This window comes from Cucurbita moschata, unplaced genomic scaffold (assembly GCF_002738365.1).
Source record: "Cucurbita moschata cultivar Rifu unplaced genomic scaffold, Cmos_1.0 Cmo_Scf00011, whole genome shotgun sequence".
NCBI classification, from domain to species: Eukaryota; Viridiplantae; Streptophyta; class Magnoliopsida; order Cucurbitales; family Cucurbitaceae; genus Cucurbita; species Cucurbita moschata.
The window spans coordinates 5,437,348-5,455,792 of NW_019268527.1; the positions used below are offsets into that span (position 1 = coordinate 5,437,348).

The following is an 18,445-nucleotide window of genomic DNA, read 5'->3' on the forward strand; positions in this document are numbered from 1 at the left end:
TAAAAAAAAAAAAAAAAAAAAAAACCAAGAATGATTTTAAAAGTTAATTTTTATTCTATAGTTTGATAAAATTCTCGTTTCTACCCTACATGGGATAAATATAGGATAATTTTATCAAACTACGGTAACAAACACTTTAACGTACAAAACTATAAAACTATTTATAATAATTTAATCCAGGTTGGAAAAAAGAAATTTGGTAATTTATTCATGAAGGGAGCATAAACGAAAATCATGTTCTCTCTTTTTTAAAAAAGATGTATAGAAAAAGGAAAGGAGAGGGATGTCATCATAAATAGAGACAAAATTGTGTAACGAACCCTGACATGTAGCCTAATATTCTAATACAAAAATATCTGTTATTTATTTATTTATTTATTTATTATTATTGTTATTAAAAGAAAATGGTGTCAGTCAATTTACTTTCTACGAGAAATAATGTAAATCACCCCAAATTAACTTGAATCGTATATTATACCATTGAATTAAAAAATGGTAAAAGATGAATTTAAACCTCTCATATATGTACTTTACTATTTGACTATAACGGTATAGACATTCCATAAAATAAGGAATATTATCACAAGTGTCAATAAAACGGTCCAATAAATCATACAAAATCTAGCGGTATATACTAACTCATCAAACCATGAATAAAGGTTAGTTTTGTCGAGATTTGATCCACATAATGGTTTCCGTTATTTTCACCCAATCTTGACCAAGCGATATATACTAACTCATCAAAGCTTGAATAAAGGTTAGTTTTGTCGAGATTTGATCCAAAGAAGGCTTTCTGTTATTTTGACCCAACCTTAACCAAGCGATATATACTAACTCATCGAAGCTTGAATAAAGGTTAGTTTTGTCGAGATTTGATCCAAAGAATGTCTTCCGTTATTTCGACCCAACCTTGACCAATGTAAAATAAATGTACGTTAATGTTTAATTTGTGCTACTGTAAAGGTTAATAAATAAAAAGGGATTCTATTGAGTATATCAATTACTAGTAAGCTATGCTCACTTTATTGCTACATTCATGGAATCTAAGATTTATATAATATAGTTGTATTAGCCACATTTATTGGTTAAAAGTCAAATATCTAATTTGATATGAGATTAAAAAAGACAAGATTTTTTATATCAATCATTATATTTGGTAGTATGAGCTATAAATGTGGTCAAACTGTAGTAGAAAATAATTCTTTAAGAATAAAAAAATAGTGATGAAAAGTAAGTCGGCCATCTAAATCGTTAAGGGTCCCTTAGGACTTAAGTCTTCACTCCTTCACGATTCCAAAGGTCACGCCGACAAATAAAATTATTATGGAACGGAGTCTACCGTCCTTACAATGTGATAGCTATCACGATACTCAAACATCAAAAAATGAGTTTCCATAAAAAGAAAAGCAGAAAAGAGAGCAAACAAACAGAGCACGTGTTCAAGAACACTAAAAACAAAAACGGTCACCAAAGCCATAACTGAGCTCACGTTCTTCTTATTTTTGTCACTCAAACAAGTCATTCATGAAATTTTAGAATGAACATAGGGGGATTATAACACTTCAAATGGCAAATTTCATAAAATTTATTTAGCCCATAGATAATAGTCTAAGAATATGACACACAAATATGGCTACATCCCTTTCTCTAGATAGGAAAATTAATAGTCTTGAGAGTGAAGAGCCTTCCGCTATCTTATATAACAACTATATTTTCGTTTTAGAAGTGATTGGTTGATCTAAAAGAAAGGACAACAAATCAAGTCCGATGATTGATCTTCACTAACCACAAGGATATGAGAACTCTATTTCATGTTTAATGTCATTGCTAGAGTAACGGACAAAGGCTTCTCAATATTGATTAGTATGGAATTAACATACCCGATAACTAAATTTTTTTGTGGAAATCATCATCCTTCACAAACTTTCTTTCTTAAATGAAATAGTTCCTTTAATTTTCAAAATCACTTTCTTGACGAAATAAAAAGTTTCTCTTATAAAGAAAGGATTTGAGTTGATTTCTAGGAAAGAGAGAAGAAAGGGAATGGAAAACAGGAGACAAGTTAGGCTAATGCATAAAGTATGGAGGAAAATGAAAGAGAAAAAGAAAGTCTTTAAGCCACCATTAAATGTGGTTAATGCATGTTTATGTCATCGAGAAGGTGGGTTGGTGTGCAGTTTAAATTGAAAACCAAAACAACATTCAAAGAACAAAAACGGAAATAATATGGACATTTAATTTTTATATAGAATTAGAAAATTGGAGTCCTATGCCATACCCACCTCCTCACCTCCTGTTCTCTAATTTTGTTTTATTAAATTTCAACAGACTATCACAATATTATTGACAATTTCGTACTTTTGAAAGGCTTTCTTTTAATATCTTTTGGGAGAGGTTTTCTCTACAAAGTCCTAAATTAGTATTTTTTTCTTTTATTTTTGTCTCTTAAGAAGAGTCATATCACATGGTAGCAGACTCGTTGAGTAATTTTTCATTAGAATACCAAACTTTTAAGTATTTTGAAGAATTTTAAGCCTAGAGGTTACGCCAACCACCTCAAGCCTTTACCAGCACGAGATTATTCTTTATTATATCACTCTGAAAGATTCAAAGGGGGAGGCAGATCCACTCTTTTCCCATTAAAAACCAAAGAGATTCTTTCTACAGAGTAGTGCATTAGTTTTTCACGTCTAGACACTTACAGCCTAACCACTAATATAATGGGCACTTTTTGCCAAAACACACACAAAAATAATAAAAACCAGCTTTTCTGTAATCACAGGTCGACACAATTGATTCCCATGCCCTTACCCCTCCCCTAACCTCGCAGAAGCTTTATAAGGTCCAAAAGAATCAAAAGACACAACCAGATTTCTCACAGAACAAGCTCCACAAAAGGTTAAAGCAACCGAGTTTCCATCATTTCTAGAAAGAGGGTATTATGGTAAAATGCATGTGTGTAACAGGGGCCATATGCTGAGTAGACCAGACATGTGTTACCTTGAATGTGATGAGTTGAAAGCCAACAATTAAGAAGACAATTTTCATCAACTTGGAAGAGAGGTATGGCGGTTGAAGAAGGCAAATCCCCACATGGGTAGGTGGGGGGTGGCCATTGAGGCAGGTGAAAACTGATTAGTCTTCCACATGGTGTTAAGATGCAAGGTTTGAGTCATACACAATATTTTATTCTTCAGTCATAAGAGAGGTCATACAGGCAAAGTATCTCTAGATTTCACTTTCAGAACCTAACTGGCAAGTGGCGATTAAAATATTGCCAGCCGCTCTGACCTGAGTTAATTTAGATGTTGGTTTTTATGGGCTTGCATCCCAGCCGTTAACCCAAATGAAATATCATTACGTTTTGTGTCTGACTACTATGTATGAAACCATAAAAATGTATTCTGAAAGATAAGACAGTCAAGAAAAGAAAGCCAGGCTTTCCTAAAGGGCTGTTTTTTTCTTCCTTCTCTTTTTCCTTTGAAGGTTGGTTGCGTTTGTGGTTTTAAATGTTAAGAGCCTATCAACTTAAACTTCTTGAATTTTGAGTTCAACGACATTGGGAGTTTTTGGGAGTTGGGGAATTTGAACTGTTGACCTCTTGGTTGGGAAGCATTTGCGTAAATTAGATGAGTTTTACATAGGTTGATAATTTTAACCTTTTGAATTTAGTGGCAGTTTAAGGTGAAAAAATGTAAAAAAATTTCATGTAAAGGACCAAATCAAAATCTCTAGAAAAAGTAGTTGTTGCTGCTAACCTGGAGAATGATCCAATTTGCTGATTGTAAGCTGAAGCTCATTGCACGACGATTGGGCTCCCTACTTTCATTCTAAACGTCCTGATTTTGTTTTACCTGGAAAATCATTTCCCTTTGAGAAAAAAAAAAAGAGAGAGAGAGACAGAGACAGATCACTAAGTTAATTCTGCGAAAAGAATGCTGTTACATTAGAAGATTAGCACAAGCATTGAACTGGCTTTGGATTATACATTTATGTGGACAAATAAAAACAAATAAATATAAAAAATAAAAATAAAAACAAATCTTCAACTGGTTTTGTGCTCACTAAAATAAAAACAAGGACAAAAGAAAATCCCAGATCTTAAAGAGACTGAATCATCAGTCATCATCGCAAGTTTCGTTGTCTATAGTTCTGTGTCACAAAATCGGATCATCAATTCAGAGACCATCCTCCGGGCAAATGGAATATAGCTCAAACTATACCTGGAACAGGATAAACCAAGAAAGTCATGGCCCATTCTAGTTTAGATTCAAGAAAAGTCTCGGAAGATATGATTAAACACATTTTTCAACGAAGAAGAGCCTTTATCCTCTAGTTTCAAGAAACTTGAATCAAATGGAGGAAGGTCAATGAAAACGTTAAACGTACCATATAAGTGCGCATATCTCACTTGTCATCGCAATCACTGTCAAGATCTTATTGTGGATCTGAAAAATGAAAAAGAAATAGCAAAGAATCACAATTACAAACTAAAAGATGAGGCATTAACTGTTTGCAGGTCCATTTCAAGTTCATATAACATTTTGATACATGTTTTATGCAAGAGTTAAAGGAAAACAATGCTAAAACGGTCTATGGGAGATTTTGTGGAATAGACCAACATACAGTCTAATAGAAAAAATCCATTAACGTTGTGTTCCAAAGATGTCTAGAAGATTGTTTATTGAATATCTGGGTGTGCTAGGAATTAAAGTCTGTTTTCCCCTATGATGTCAAATGTCATATGCATTTTGAATTGTAACTTACCAAGAGAGCACAAATAAGAGCTAGCACAACACATCCCAGGTAAATAGCAGTTGCATATATACGAACTGAATCAAACATCATTCGCATTTGTTGCCCAGGTCCAAAGAGGAAAGCTGTGCTGCCAAATAAGAGGCGGTTTAGAATATTAATACCTCAAGGAAAAGGAACAACACAGTGAAAAAAAAACATTAAAGGGTTTTCCTCCCCGATAATCTTCCTTTTGTTTGTACACCAATAGACTTCTTCTGAGGAAATTTATGAAATAGAAGATTACAGAAGAATTAGATGCAAACAAGAACAATGAATTGGCAATGAAAGTAAACAAAAGTGCTGCTCCTAGCAATACTTCTTAACTGCTGACATAAAAAATGTTATAAAAGAGCTGTCTAATTTAGCTGGTTAACCAACCTTCCGACTGCCAGAACATTGCCAAATGTAAAGAGTGCAGCAAATTTAATTGGCTTGGCAAAAACAAGCAGTGACTGCATCAACAAAAAAATGGAGCAAACACATCAAATGCAGTTCCAGCAAAAGAGCTAGCAAGAATACAGAGATGGGGTATGTTATTCTAGAATCATAAAAATCCAAATGGGATTTCAGAGGGAAAAAAACATGAGATAAAAAATATCACTGATTAAGAAAGAACAATGAACAAAATCATCTGTTTGATACTGTGCAGTGAAAAGGGTATGACATTGGTTCAGGACAAATAGCCAGTAACGCATTACGTCATTGACAATTATCTTTAACTTTCGAACAGGCTCATTGTTTACCGATTAAGATAATGCAATGTTGAAGAAGATTTTTGTTTGTTAATCATGTATTTCCACCTAACTGCAAACCCCAAATTGCTTTTAATGCATTAACCCATATGATTTTAGCTTTCGTCTCAAGTTTGTTACTCGATAACAATGGGATAACATCCTTTTTTCACAGACTTTTACAAGGGAACTGCATTTTATTGAGTTGAGATTTCCAACACAGCTAACAGTAGTAACAGGGAAAAAAGAGGTGATCTTGTCCCTTTTCTTCTTTGCAACAAAGGATGCACTAACAGGGTTTTAAAACCATACAGTTCCCTTTGAATCCCTCCCCTCAGCTGAATTTACACCTCATCACGTAATGTCCACACAAAGAAGGGAACTTACTCACGGCTTCTTTCCTTCCTGATTTGTAACAACCTAAGGCCACCGCTAGCAGATATTAAAACGTTCTCCTCCCCAACCGATGTGGGATCTCACAATCCACCCCCTTTGGAGACCACCCTAATAAAGAATGTTTCGTTCTGCTCCCCAACCGATGTAAGATCTCACAATCCACCCCCCTTCAGAGACCAACGTCCCTATTGGCACTCGTTCCTTTCTCCCATCGATGTGGGACCCCCCAATCCACCCCCTTTCGTGGCCCAACGTCCTTGTTGGCACACCGCCTTGTGTCCACTCCCCTTCGGGGCTCAACCTTCTCGCTGGCACATCACCCAGTGTCTGGCTTTGATACCATTTGTAACAGTCCAATCCCACTGCTAGCAGATATTATCCTCTTTGAGCTTTCCCGTTCGGGCTTCAAAGTTTTTAAAACACGTATGCTAGGGAGAGGTTTCCACACCCTTATAACGAATGTTTCGTTCTCCTCCCCAATCGATGCGGGATCTCCCATGATTGCTGCAGACAACTTCTTGCTCAATGCCAATTTCTGGTCAGTTAGGTTCTCAACGTTGTCATATTCCAAGAACATCCTCCCAAGCCTCACCTACGGTCATTTCTTGTCTGCAGAAACTACAGACAATCTAACAAATCCTCCCAACAGATGACTTCCCTTTCCGACCCAGCAGTCTCTAGAATAAGGCTTTCCCTACATTTCTTTTAAGGAGAAAAACGTCTTTCAATTTTTTTGAAAAGAGAAACGTATTTCATTGCGAACGAAATAAAGGGAGTAAAAATTCCCAACACCTAGAGGTGAATTACATGAAAACTCTCTGATTGGAAATCAACAAAGAAAGAGAATAATAGGTAAAACGTTTTCCTTCAATTTGCCACATCAATGCTAGTGAATGCCTCAATAAATCATATTACATTTTTGTATTGGACCAAGGAATTTGATAGCAGTAGCACCTAACCCTCCTTACTTAACCTCCTCTGTTCTCTCCATAGATATTGGATTGAGTCTCGTTCCACAATTCATCAGAATCGGTAAAAAGTCCGCCATATCCATTGGATAATTCAGGTCCGTTTTCCTTCCTCGAAATCCCAATCTAGAGTCCTCCGTTTACAATAGGTAGTAACAATCTCCCAATGGACCAAGCGACTTAATTTTTCTTTAGCATTCCCTTCTTAGAGGAAATTCCTTGGCTTTCTATTCCAAATCAATAATACCTTCCTTGTTTGTTGTGCTTTTATAATTCATTCTTGAAGTCCCAAGGACCAACCAGTGAATACTGAGAGAATAAAAATCTTATTTACATCTCAAGACAATCAATGGAAATAAAGAAAACCCGAGTTACCGATCATACCCAGAGCGTAACTTAGGTCCAAATCCAAAATTATCATCAAAGCTGTTCGCCATTTACACAAGATGCATACAGAAAAAACATATATGCCATTGTATCAAAATGAAGAAATCGCTTAAATATTCATACCACGATCATGCAGACCACGCCCCCGGTCAAGCAGCCTCCAAACCCGTATAGTCTCTGTTCGTCAAAAATCCAACACAGTATGAAAACTGGAAAAAAAAAATAACAAAAAGCAAAATCCATAAAATTATCCACAAGTGGAGCTCTCTGATCGTTGTTTAAAGTACCTGTACAGGAGTTAGAGAGCACAGATCTTCTGAATCTTCGTCCAGCAAGCTCTGACCACGCTCTTCATCGTCGCCAAATACGCCTAGGCCGAGCTTCCACATTTTGATGGAAATTCAGTATTGGGTGAGCTCCCGCGGTCTTCGAAGGTGTCGACCAAAGTTTCGGATACGAGAGGACGGTGGACCTTTAGCTGGAAGACGTGGGACTTGAGGAATGCTGATTGCTCGTAGGTAAACCAAACCCACGTGCTAGAGGCTCAACCAATAAAGCACTTTCGAGCCAATTTTGAGTTATGAAGCACTTTCAACCAATATCAGATTTTAATTCTAATTCTATGATGGATGACAAATGAACCCTATTCTACAACTTTGAAGGGCCAACATGTTTTGGATGATAGAGTAGAAAGAAAGAGGGAATCAATCGTGTTCATTCTCTCTCGAAGTCGAGCCCGGGTTCCAAGGTGAATGTGCACACTATTTTGAGTTACACAATTTGGAGAATTAGGGTTTAGTCGATCCTCAAACTACGGTCAAGAAAGTACTTATATAAACAATACAATTAATAAAAAATATCAAGTAGCTACGAAAAGATAAGAGAATAAACATCTTAACTGTAGATCCCCTCGTCAAGCTTTAAACATATATACGAATCTCCTTCCAAAATAATTCTTTATCGTCGTCATTCAAATAATACATGAAGTCTTGCAGTTCCAAAAAGCTACACTAGATAGGAGAATACTGGCCAAAAGGGACTCGTATAAGGGTCGTTCTTTGAGCATCGAAGGAGGAGTAGAGTAGTTACCGATATAGATCCGACAAGAAAAAAAAAAAAAAAAAACAAATACAGAATGTGAAGTAGGGTTTTAGGCATGGTATAAGTGAAAAAATTGTTTAAACTAAAATCCCCTAATTCTCATTTATGAAAATGTTTTTTAAAAATTTAATTTATGAAAATGTTTTTTAAAAATTTAATTTATGAAAATGTTTTTTTAAAAATTTCATTTATGAAAATGTACTAAAGAAAAATAATTCTTGGAAAGAAAGAAAAGGGTTTATATTATCGTTCAAAATGTTAATTGGATATAAAATGAATTTAAAGAAAGAGCCCCAAATTAAACTGCGAAATCTCGAAGGCCTTCTTTCAGAGGAAGCAGCTTCAATACAAGCTCTGGCGCGAAGCTGCGCTTGCGCCTGAATCTGCACCGGCAACCCAGGGCTGAAGCTGACAGTGAGAGAGACCAGATTGGTGACTTAACATGTCGTCTACGCTACTAGAGGTGACCCGGTCTTCGCACGAGGAGGTGGAGCGACTTGAGCGGCTTGTAGTGAAGGAGCTCCAAAATGAACCTGCTTCCGGCCGGGACCGTTTGCTACAGAGTCACCGAGTCCGCAACATGATCGACACCATCGTGTCCACCACCGACAAGCTCGTACTTTCCTCTCTATGCTTAATATTTTCTGTGATTTCTGTCTGCTGGCGTTGAACATTTGAGGACGTAATGGGGCATGAACGCTTTAGGTTTTAGGCCCTCTTTGGTGGGATTTTTTGTTTTCTTGTAGGGTGGGCGTCTGCATTTGAATTTTAAAATTTCCAATGACAAGCAAGTTGAAGAATTTCATTTCACGGCATTTGGGAAGAGATTTATTTGCTTCTATTAGCATACTCTACTGTGACTGCGAAAGTTAATGTAGAAATTTTCATGTCGCTTGAAAATAATTAATTCTCTCTTCACCATAATTTTGGATTTAAAATGGAATGGAAGGGGAACCATACAAATTAGGATATGCTCCAATTAGGAAGCTTGGTGATGGAAGATTGGGCAGTTTTCTTTGAGATGCGAAAAATGAGTTCTGCAAAATTCATGTCTTGAATAAATTTTTTAATAAGCTAGATGGGTTATTTTGTTTCATTTGTGCTAGTCTCCTTATATTATCGTTGCTTTGACGGGCATGCTTTTCTTTAATCTGGACTGAACTCTTTTCTACCCCCTCTCCGCCATTATTGCTTTTGTGTGCAGGTTGAGATTTATGAAGATAAGGATAATGCCAGGAAAGATGAGATTGCGGCACTTGGAGGGCAAACAACTTTAGGAACCAACGTTTTTAGTGCATTTTATGATAGACTGAAAGAGGTCAGTAGCTATATTTCATTATCTTAGCATCTATCTGTTTCAGAATTTATTTAAATCTTTCACTTGAATGTGAGCTAGTGAATCTGGAGAAAAGGGATGCAGTTCAAGTGTAGCATTCTATTATTTATTTATTTTAATAAGAGGTAATGTCATTCATGAAATGTAAAAAGAATGTAGATGGGTAGCCATAGAAGGCATTTTTTCCCCAATAATTGTCCAAAGAAATTCTTTGCCTAAGAAAGCCCTACTATTTCTTTCAGGCCATATAGGCAACAAAAATGAAGTGACCCACAGAATTTTGACTTCATTTTTAAATGGCTGCGCATCCAATATGAGTGCAGGGTTTCTTTTGAGGGCGTTTGGGAGAGGATTCACCTAATTGAAGTTGCTGAAGATAGTTTTCTAGAAATTACAGGCATGAGGGCTAGTGAGGAGATGTCATTGAGTTTTTTGGCTTGCTTAACATATGTAGCACAAATTTAGGGAGAGGCAAAACAATCAATACTGCTTTGACTATTGATACAGCCGAGCAAGAGTTACCAAAGAAAAACTGTGTGCGTGCATGGGTTTTTTCTAGTGCAAAACTGAGAATGTTTGCTTCAAAGAACATGATGGGAACCGTGTATCTAGAAGTTCCTTAGAACCTTCTCAATGATGTTTACCAACTTTGGCCTTTTGAAGAGGGACATGGAGTAAGTGGAGGTTCGGAAAGATGGCTTGAGTGAGAGCGGGTCTACTGTCAACCTGCATTAAAGAGGGGTGTTGTTTTGCCTTTCAACCTTGCTAGTATCAAGTTTTGAAAGGAGACTTTGTGAGGTAAGAGCTAGTCTACTGTCAGCCTGCCTTAAAGAGGGGTGTTGTTTTGCCTTTCAAGCTTGCAAGTATCAAGTTTCAAAAGGAGGCCTTGTGAGGGTTGTCATGAGAGGCAAGCCAAGGCGGGAAGAGGGCCATTCCTCTACGCTACTGCTAATGTAGGTAGCAATTGATTTTAGGCTGTCTTTTGGAAAATTTATGTTAAGGAGTGTGGTTAAGGATAGGTTAGAGTTCAGACTCGATGCTTCCTTAATTTTTTTGGATAATGTTGAAAGGTTTTGGTTTTTTTTTATTCAGCTGAAGAGAAGCATATCATCAATGTAGGAAGTGATAAATGAAACCTTCAACATACACTGCTTGAAAACCTCAAGAGAATCAGCCGTAATATTAAAAAAGAAAAAGAAAAAAAAAGAAAAAGAAAGGAGAACCTTACCTGTACCTCTAGAGGCAAAGATTTTTCCTCTTTGCTTGACTGGTAGTTATAGAGAGGTTTGTATTTAAGATGCTTGTGAAAATTCTATTCCTACATTTCTTCCCAAAACCTTTTGAAGTTAGGTCTAGCTTGGACGACTAACTGGAAAGTTCATTGATATTCCTATTCTTGCTCAACTGTGGAGGCACGTTTCTTAGAAAACTTAGTAAATACAATACTCCAGTGAATGAGGAAAATATAATTTTGTGTTCACTAGTAAATCTGAATTATTATTTCAAAGTTATCAGTTGCTTTGTATCAAGTTCAAATTACTTTGTGCGCAGATTCGTGAATACCATAGAAGGCATCCAGCTGCACGGGTTGTTGATGTTAACGAGGAGGATGGTCTACTCAAAGAGGAACCACAAATTGAGTTCAGTGGAGAGGTCTCTCTGTTTCTTCTCTTACCTTGAATTTGCATAGAATTGCTTGACTTCAGTTCTTTCATGGTGAAACCTGTATTTTCGTGAAATTGATCTACTGCCTCATTGCAGGCCATGTATGGAAACATGCTCCAAGTCAAATCATGAAAACAATCCTCATGCTTTCATTTTCATGTTTTTATGGTGTCATAATTAGATTTTGAGTATGACACAATGCATTCTTATCAAAGAAGAGCCTTTTCTATTGCCTAGTGATTGGGAGCTTAAGTCTTTATTTTCCCTAATTTTTTGTATTAATGCAATGTACAAATTTGCCTCATCTGGCAAAGGTAAATTCACCCATGGGAGTTCACTTTGGTCATAATAACTAAAAGTTGTTTTTGATGTTATTAGGTCTTATTCTTTTGTATTGGGGTCTTTTCTTGTAGAATAGTTGGTTGGGCTCCTTTCTTTGGGCTGCCACTTTTTGTTGGCCTCCTCTTTTGCTGGTTCTCGTGTTTGTCTGGCATTTTCTTGGCTTCCTTGCATTTCTTCATTTTAATGAAAGGTTGTTTTTGGATTACAAAAAACTGTTAGTGGTAATAATAAGATCTCATAATTTATTTCTTAGCCTTAAACCGCTTATCTTTTTCTAAGAGAATAAATTTCAGCCTTTGAGATTAAGCAATGCTTAGTTATGGGCTTGTGTTAACTAGTGGGGGTCATCTTGAGAGAGCTCCCTTTTGGTGGGTTAATTGTTGATTCAAATCTTATTTTGGTTCCTAAAGTTACATACTTCATTGATTTTTATTATTTTACTTTTAAATGTTTATCTCTTGTTCTTGAACTTCAAGTAAATATCTACTTTGTTCCTTGCAGCGAAATTTTATATTACAATTTAATAGAAATTTTATATTACAATTTAATAGAAATTTTATATGCACTATATGAAAATTTTGTTCTCAGGTACACATAAGTTTGATATCCAATTTGAAAAATAGCTGATGTATGGTTTATGTTAAATATAATATGAAAATGTAAAAAATGTGTGAACAAGAATCAAATGAGTATTTATGAATTTTAAGGACTAAAAAGTTGTGAGGACCAAAACAATGTAAATGTGAAAGTTCAAGGTTGGTAATAGGATTTCCAATATTGTTTTGTTACATGCATGAATGAAATTGGAAATTCTAACTCCCTATATGTATAAGGTGCATGTGTATCAATATTTCCCGTTTCATTTATTGACTTGTTTATGTTTTAGGAAGCATTTGGACGGTATCTTGACTTGCACGAACTCTACAACCAGTATATTAATTCGAAATTTGGAGAGGCCATCGAGTACTCTTCTTACCTGGATGTTTTTTCACAGCCCCAGAAAATCTCTCGCAAACTAAAGAATTCAAGGTAAGCAGATCAAAGTTCTTTCTCAAATATGATAGTTCCGTTGATTGATGATTTGTTTTAAAGTAAATAAATGGTGTTTTATTTTGAGTTCTAATATCTACTTTATACAGACAATACAGGGAATACTTGGAGAATCTTCTTGCTTATCTCACTTACTTTTTCCAGCGTACAGAGCCCTTACAAGATCTTGATCGTATATTCTCAAAGGTTATTATATGATAGTGTTTTCTTTCCCAATTTTAACATTCAATTATCAATTATGCATTATGCTGGCTTACTTCTCGGAACCGGATCTTAATTGGCTTTTTTCATTATGGTTTTCTGCATGCAACAATTATAATCATTTGAAAGCGTGCTGTTTGCAAGCTATCCATTGTATGCATGTTTGCATAGAACTTTAGGCTTGCATCTTTCTAAAGACGATTTTGATTATGTGAGGGTCTTTTGATAGGTTGAATCTGAATTTGAAGAGCAATGGATTACCGGTACAATTGAAGGATGGGAGAACACTGTGGAAGATAATGGCCATGATCCTGCCCAGCTTAGTCTTATTGATCTTGACTATTATAGCTCGGTAGAAGAGCTGGTGGAGCTAGGTCCTGAGAGATTGAAGGAGGTAAGAAGTGCTATCTTATGCCATATTATATATGTTGTGGAAGTTCTAAATATGGCATTACTGCACTACGGCTTTTATTATTTATTTTTTTTTTTATTTTTTTTATAAGAAACAATGAGGAAAAAATTCCACCAAAAGAACAGGAAATATCTTCAGGGCCGGGGGTGGACGGCTTTCTTTTGCTTTGTTCTTCACTCTTATATCACTGTGTGGCAGGGGTTGGCAGCATTGGGGCTGAAGACTGGTGGTACAGTTCAGCAGCGTGCAGAGAGGCTTTTCCTCACTAAGGTGGTATTTTACTGCCTTTGTGCCCAAAATAGGACGTCAATGTTGTGAACCTACAATATAAGCATACTGGCTTGGTTCACGTGTGATAAATAATTTTAACGAGGAATTAATTTCTTATGTCCTGCATTGTGCTATCAGCACAACTGCTTGTCGAGCCATTTTCTCTGTGCTTATGTTTTTAATAAAATTTTGTTTCTTGTAAAAAAGAAACAGCGCATTGTTGAAAGTTTATGGTGGTAGCACATACACATCGTATGATGTTCGTAGAATAGCAAAAACCTTTTTCTTTCCCGTCTTTTAGATAGTTTGTGTGCCTTCTCTTTTCATTTCTTTAATGGAAAGTTTCACTTATCGATTAAAAAAGAATGGACAGCAAAGTATGATTTTAAGGCTAGATTGCAATAGGATGACCAGCGTATAGTTTAAACCATGAATTTGTTATGGTTATGTGTCCTTCCATTACCAAGGAAGATTGGGTCTTGTTTTAGTGCGGTCATCAATATGCTTGGATTTTCCAATATATTACTGGCTGATCTAGTATTTTTGTTTCTGAAATAAACCTATCCCCCTTTATGCTAGTTATGTTCTATGTGATAAGAATATTTATCTCATTATCCTCGAGCATTGACTGGTAGGAAACATCAGACAGTTCTGTTTTCTGAGATGTCATATAATCTTACCCCACTTTTTTTTTTTTCAATGCTTGGAATCTTATTTTTTTAATTTTACAGTTCATTTGACACCCCTATTCTTTGCAGCATACACCTCTTCAATTGTTGGACAAAAAACACTTCGCAAAACCGTCCCGGCAACCAGTTCAGAATGGGGCAGCTGCAGCTTCACTACACAATGAAAATTTGAAACAAGTTGCTCTGATGGAAGCAAAAATTGAAAAAATGTGCGATCTTCTGGATGAGGTCAGCTTTTGAGAATGATCAAAATGTCCCTTTGTTTACTTGTAATTTCCGTAATGTATATATTCCAAAAGTAATAATTTTGGGATCATTTGTTTTATTTGTGGCCACTTTCAGACTATCGACAGAACCAAAGACAACATTGTTAAGAAGCAAGCCTTAACATATGAGGAAATTGAAGCAGAACGTGAGGAGGTGAGGAAACAGTAGTTTGTTTTTGGTCCTTTCAAGACCCCCCCTTGTTTCTCTCCCTTAAGCTATTTTGGGATAAATTTTTGGAATACATTATTTATATCTAAGATGGTTACCCTGCATGTCATCCACAGAAGCATTGTCTGCCTGGAGAAGTTTGCGTTTTATAGTGTCATGGATATTTGTATCAGAAATTTATTTAAAAGTTTGCACATATGCATCCCAATCTGGCTTTATGGTCTACTGATTTCAAATACTAGTTAGAACCTTATCAAGGTCACCAAATTTACTTCTTGATGGTGAATGGCCTGCACTAATAGCGATGGTTTATTATGTGGGTTCCAGATCTTTTGTATCTATGCAAGTTTGTTAATGCCCGGTTGGCAAGAAACTGAGCTTTTAAGAAACCGTGCATCATTTACTTAAATCTTTTTAATATTTAATAGCCTTCTGATGCGTCAATTCTGGCAGGAAGAGACGCAAGCTGAGTCTGAAAGTGATGATGACGAGCAGCAAATTTATAATCCGCTCAAGCTCCCAATGGGTTGGGATGGGAAACCCATACCTTACTGGCTCTACAAGCTTCATGGCCTTGGTCAGGTAAATCATTACCTCCACGAAAGCCCAAGCCCTGTAGCATGGGAAAGGAAATATAGCATATTAGGTGTTTAATAGTTATGTGCCCACTTACAAAGTCCGAAAGCGAATTTCTCTTGAGAAAGCACAATTTTCATTTCAGGGAGCGCATCAATTGAACTTAATTCTTCTCTGGATTTGACTGTATTTGCTGGTATCTAGTTTGTTTGTCTTTTCAAGCCAATATGTTGATGTATGTTTGAAAGTGAAACACGATATGATATTGCTTAGGAGATAACTTCCTACAGCGAAGTCTCAAGCCATTACATTGTGGAGATCATAGTTGCACTTGTTATTTCCATAAACTATATTGTTCAACAGCATGCTGTGGTTGCTTTTGTTTTCAACTTTTTGAAGTTCACGTTGAAAGATTTGCTTGAGAATGTGATAAATTTGTGCAACAGGAATTCAAATGTGAGATATGCGGGAACTATAGTTATTGGGGTCGTAGAGCTTTTGAGCGACATTTCAAGGAATGGCGTCATCAGCATGGAATGCGTTGCCTTGGTATTCCGAATACAAAGAACTTCAATGAAATTACATCAATTGAGGTAGGTCTTTGCTACTACTTTGACCTCCCTATCTGTGAGCGTTTATTATTATTATTATTATTATTATTATTTTGGTAAGGATCTGCACTTATCATTGATAAATTAAAATGTACTGTAAAGGAAACCCAACCAAGGAGGGACTTACAAATATGTGGCCAATTGTTATTACTAACGAAAGAATCTAACTGTAATGAGTAGAAAGGGTAGACAAGAGGAGCTGATATTTTATTTTTTTACAATTTATGGACATTTTGGGCTCGTTATTCACTTTTGGGATGTTACAGGAGGCAAAAGACTTGTGGAAAAGAATTCAAGAACGACAAGGAGTTAGCAAGTGGCGACCAGATCTGGAAGAAGAATACGAAGATAAGGAGGGTAACATTTACAATAAGAAGACATATACAGATCTGCAACGCCAGGGGTTGATATAAGAATCATGGACTTCTTTCTTATCGGTAACTTCCATCTGAATTTCTCTCCACTCAAAACTGACTCCTGAGTTCTATGTCAAACCACCTGTGGAAGAAAGGAAGATATATCCTTCTCTTGCTTCCTTATTGTATGGTTTAGTAAATGGGTTATTTCCAAATCTTTCTTTTTTAGGTTCCTATTATGGATAGATGGTCGTTGAGGTTTGGGAGAAGCACTTGGTCATGTTGATTGAATGGAGATTATGAAATGCTCTAGCCAATTTTACTCGTAGTCAGATTGTAATGCATTTTTGGAAGCTAAATTTGAGAAATCACGTTCTATTCTGATTTAGAAATGAGCTGAGATTATTTTTCTGTATTATTTGAAGTTCCTTTTATGAATTCGACATGAATGTCGCCATCTATCTTTGGTTATTTCAATTACATAGAAAATGAGGAAGTGCCGAAAACGTTGCTTTCATCAGCTTTCCTCGCTCCTCGTTTGTTTCTGAACGGTGATTGCGAATCCTTTCTCTGACCACCCCAGCTCTGATGCTGACACGTCACTTTTGTTTAGGATTTCAGTTCCTATAATTTATTATTGGCGCTTCTATCTGGCTTTTATGTACCGACTCTCTGTTCAGGATTCCAGTCTACTCTGATCTTATTATATTGCATTACAATTCTCTTCTATTTATTCACAACATAAGAAACACATGGGGTTTTATTTAATTTTAATTGCTAAACTTCAAAGATGAAGTGTGTGGATTTCCAACAACGATTTAGAAATAAGATACTGAGAGAGAATTCCAATCTCTAACAGAAACTGAAATTCAAAATTTAAGACGTAAAAAAGAAATTTAAAAAAAAAAAAAAAAAGGGTATCTATTTACAACAGTGATTTATCACATTTTGCAGCTCAATTTCCAACAAGTAAAGCCCTTCGGTGTGAAAAATGAGGGAAGTAGAAGAGGATGGGTCAACAACATTCAGCTAATCAGCTAACTATTAAGAAAGAAGAGAGTACAAAATTTACATCAATGCCCTAAACCAGAACCCCAGCTAATCAATATGTAGCCTAACCTTTATTATTAAGCCTTAAGGTTTTGAAATAGAACCAAAAAAAAAACTGCAAGAACTTTCCTTTCCTTTTCTGCTGTTGGCTGCATGCAATGCAAATTGAGTATAAGGTAGATGAGGAGAATGGGTTAGCATCTTTGAGATGAAACAATGACTGATGACTGTTAATGTGTATCCTATTGCCCTAATTCATGAACTTCCGACAGTTTGGCGCTTTACATAGACATGGGACTTTGAATTCATCGGGTTCGTCAGGATCGAACAAGTAATCATACCTACCAAACCAAACAACAACACTTTCATTTAGAATCATTTAGAATCATTCGAACTCCACGAGAGAGCAAGTGCGTGTGCGTGTGCGTGAGAGAAAGATAGAGAAAGAGAGAGACGTTAGCTCCTCGCCAGCTGGGACATTAGCCTTGGCAATGAGCACAATCCGACTTTCATCATCCCCCACACTCATGATCCTTGCGTAGCAGTTGGGCATACACTGCACAGAGAATTCGAGACAGCCATCAGTAAACAAAACTTCAAGTATCAACCATTTCTAGCAAAACTTGATGGTTAACTTCTGCAAACAACTTACTGAATGGTTGATCAAGCGTGCTATATTTCCTTTGTCAGTGGCATCGACAACTACTTCTTCGCTAATCTTAAAAAGCTGTCAGATATATCACAACCAGTGTAAGTTGATATGCTGTTATCAAAATGATGTCTAAATATTTACAGATGTTTGAACTAACATTTTGTCTAGCCTACACTTGTGAAGCTTGGATTATAAAAACAAGAAGAACAGTTCATATAGAAACTTTGGTTTGTGTAATCATTTGTATAACTCTCCGTGGAGCTTGAAAGTTAACTTCATGTTCATGTAACTCGAACTTCTAAGATTCCGTGTGATATCCATATGGTTCTAAAAAATAAAACTTGTAAACACTAGTCCTACTAATAAGTTTCTTTTCAAAATCTTGAATTTGGCTAAGAAATCTTTTTTTTTTTTTTTTTT

General features: G+C 36.1%; 3 protein-coding genes across 4 annotated transcripts in view; 1 reads left to right on the plus strand and 2 right to left on the minus strand.

Annotated features, from left to right (window-relative positions):
- Positions 1-3,922: 3,922 nt before the first annotated feature.
- On the minus strand, positions 3,923-7,986 carry LOC111449568 (vesicle transport protein SFT2B). Its single transcript, XM_023089502.1, has 6 exons — positions 7,567-7,986; positions 7,403-7,456; positions 5,176-5,249; positions 4,768-4,885; positions 4,390-4,448; positions 3,923-4,223 (listed from the first exon to the last, which is right to left on the minus strand). Exons 1-6 carry the CDS (start codon positions 7,666-7,668, stop codon positions 4,145-4,147), a joined length of 486 nt encoding a protein of 161 aa, XP_022945270.1. The 5' UTR covers positions 7,669-7,986; the 3' UTR covers positions 3,923-4,144.
- A 671-nt stretch (positions 7,987-8,657) lies between these two features.
- On the plus strand, positions 8,658-16,784 carry LOC111449562 (splicing factor SF3a60 homolog). 2 transcript variants are annotated; one of them, XM_023089494.1, is made up of 13 exons: positions 8,658-8,996; positions 9,585-9,698; positions 11,268-11,369; positions 12,610-12,752; positions 12,863-12,959; positions 13,204-13,368; positions 13,585-13,656; positions 14,415-14,573; positions 14,688-14,765; positions 15,234-15,362; positions 15,803-15,949; positions 16,234-16,404; positions 16,553-16,784. In XM_023089494.1, the coding sequence occupies exons 1-12, from the start codon at positions 8,823-8,825 to the stop codon at positions 16,378-16,380; spliced, it is 1,527 nt and encodes a 508-aa protein (XP_022945262.1). In that variant the 5' UTR covers positions 8,658-8,822; the 3' UTR covers positions 16,381-16,404; positions 16,553-16,784. The 2 variants fall into 2 exon arrangements, with proteins under 2 accessions (XP_022945262.1, XP_022945261.1); XM_023089493.1 differs by having other exon boundaries at positions 16,234-16,784.
- A 438-nt stretch (positions 16,785-17,222) lies between these two features.
- LOC111449559 (histone-lysine N-methyltransferase ATX4-like) overlaps positions 17,223-18,445 on the minus strand; it is a 10,375-nt gene continuing 9,152 nt past the window's right edge. The window contains exons 21-23 of the mRNA XM_023089490.1: positions 18,026-18,100; positions 17,829-17,929; positions 17,223-17,714 (exon numbers count right to left, since the gene is read on the minus strand). Coding sequence (XP_022945258.1) covers positions 17,624-17,714; positions 17,829-17,929; positions 18,026-18,100 — 267 coding nt within the window. The 3' untranslated portion in view covers positions 17,223-17,623. The remainder of the gene's footprint in view (positions 17,715-17,828; positions 17,930-18,025; positions 18,101-18,445) is intronic.

Coding starts and splice junctions, on each gene's coding strand:
- LOC111449562 (XM_023089493.1), top strand. CDS start 8,823: ATGTCGTCTACGCTACTAGAGGTGACCCGGTCTTCGCACGAGGAGGTG. Junction 12,960..13,203: donor TTGATCGTATATTCTCAAAG/GTTATTATATGA, acceptor GTCTTTTGATAG/GTTGAATCTGAATTTGAAGA. Junction 13,657..14,414: donor AGAGGCTTTTCCTCACTAAG/GTGGTATTTTAC, acceptor TATTCTTTGCAG/CATACACCTCTTCAATTGTT.
- LOC111449568 (XM_023089502.1), bottom strand. CDS start 7,668: ATGTGGAAGCTCGGCCTAGGCGTATTTGGCGACGATGAAGAGCGTGGT. Junction 4,449..4,767: donor CTCTTATTTGTGCTCTCTTG/GTAAGTTACAAT, acceptor TTCATTTTTCAG/ATCCACAATAAGATCTTGAC. Junction 4,224..4,389: donor GAGATATGCGCACTTATATG/GTACGTTTAACG, acceptor ATCCTGTTCCAG/GTATAGTTTGAGCTATATTC.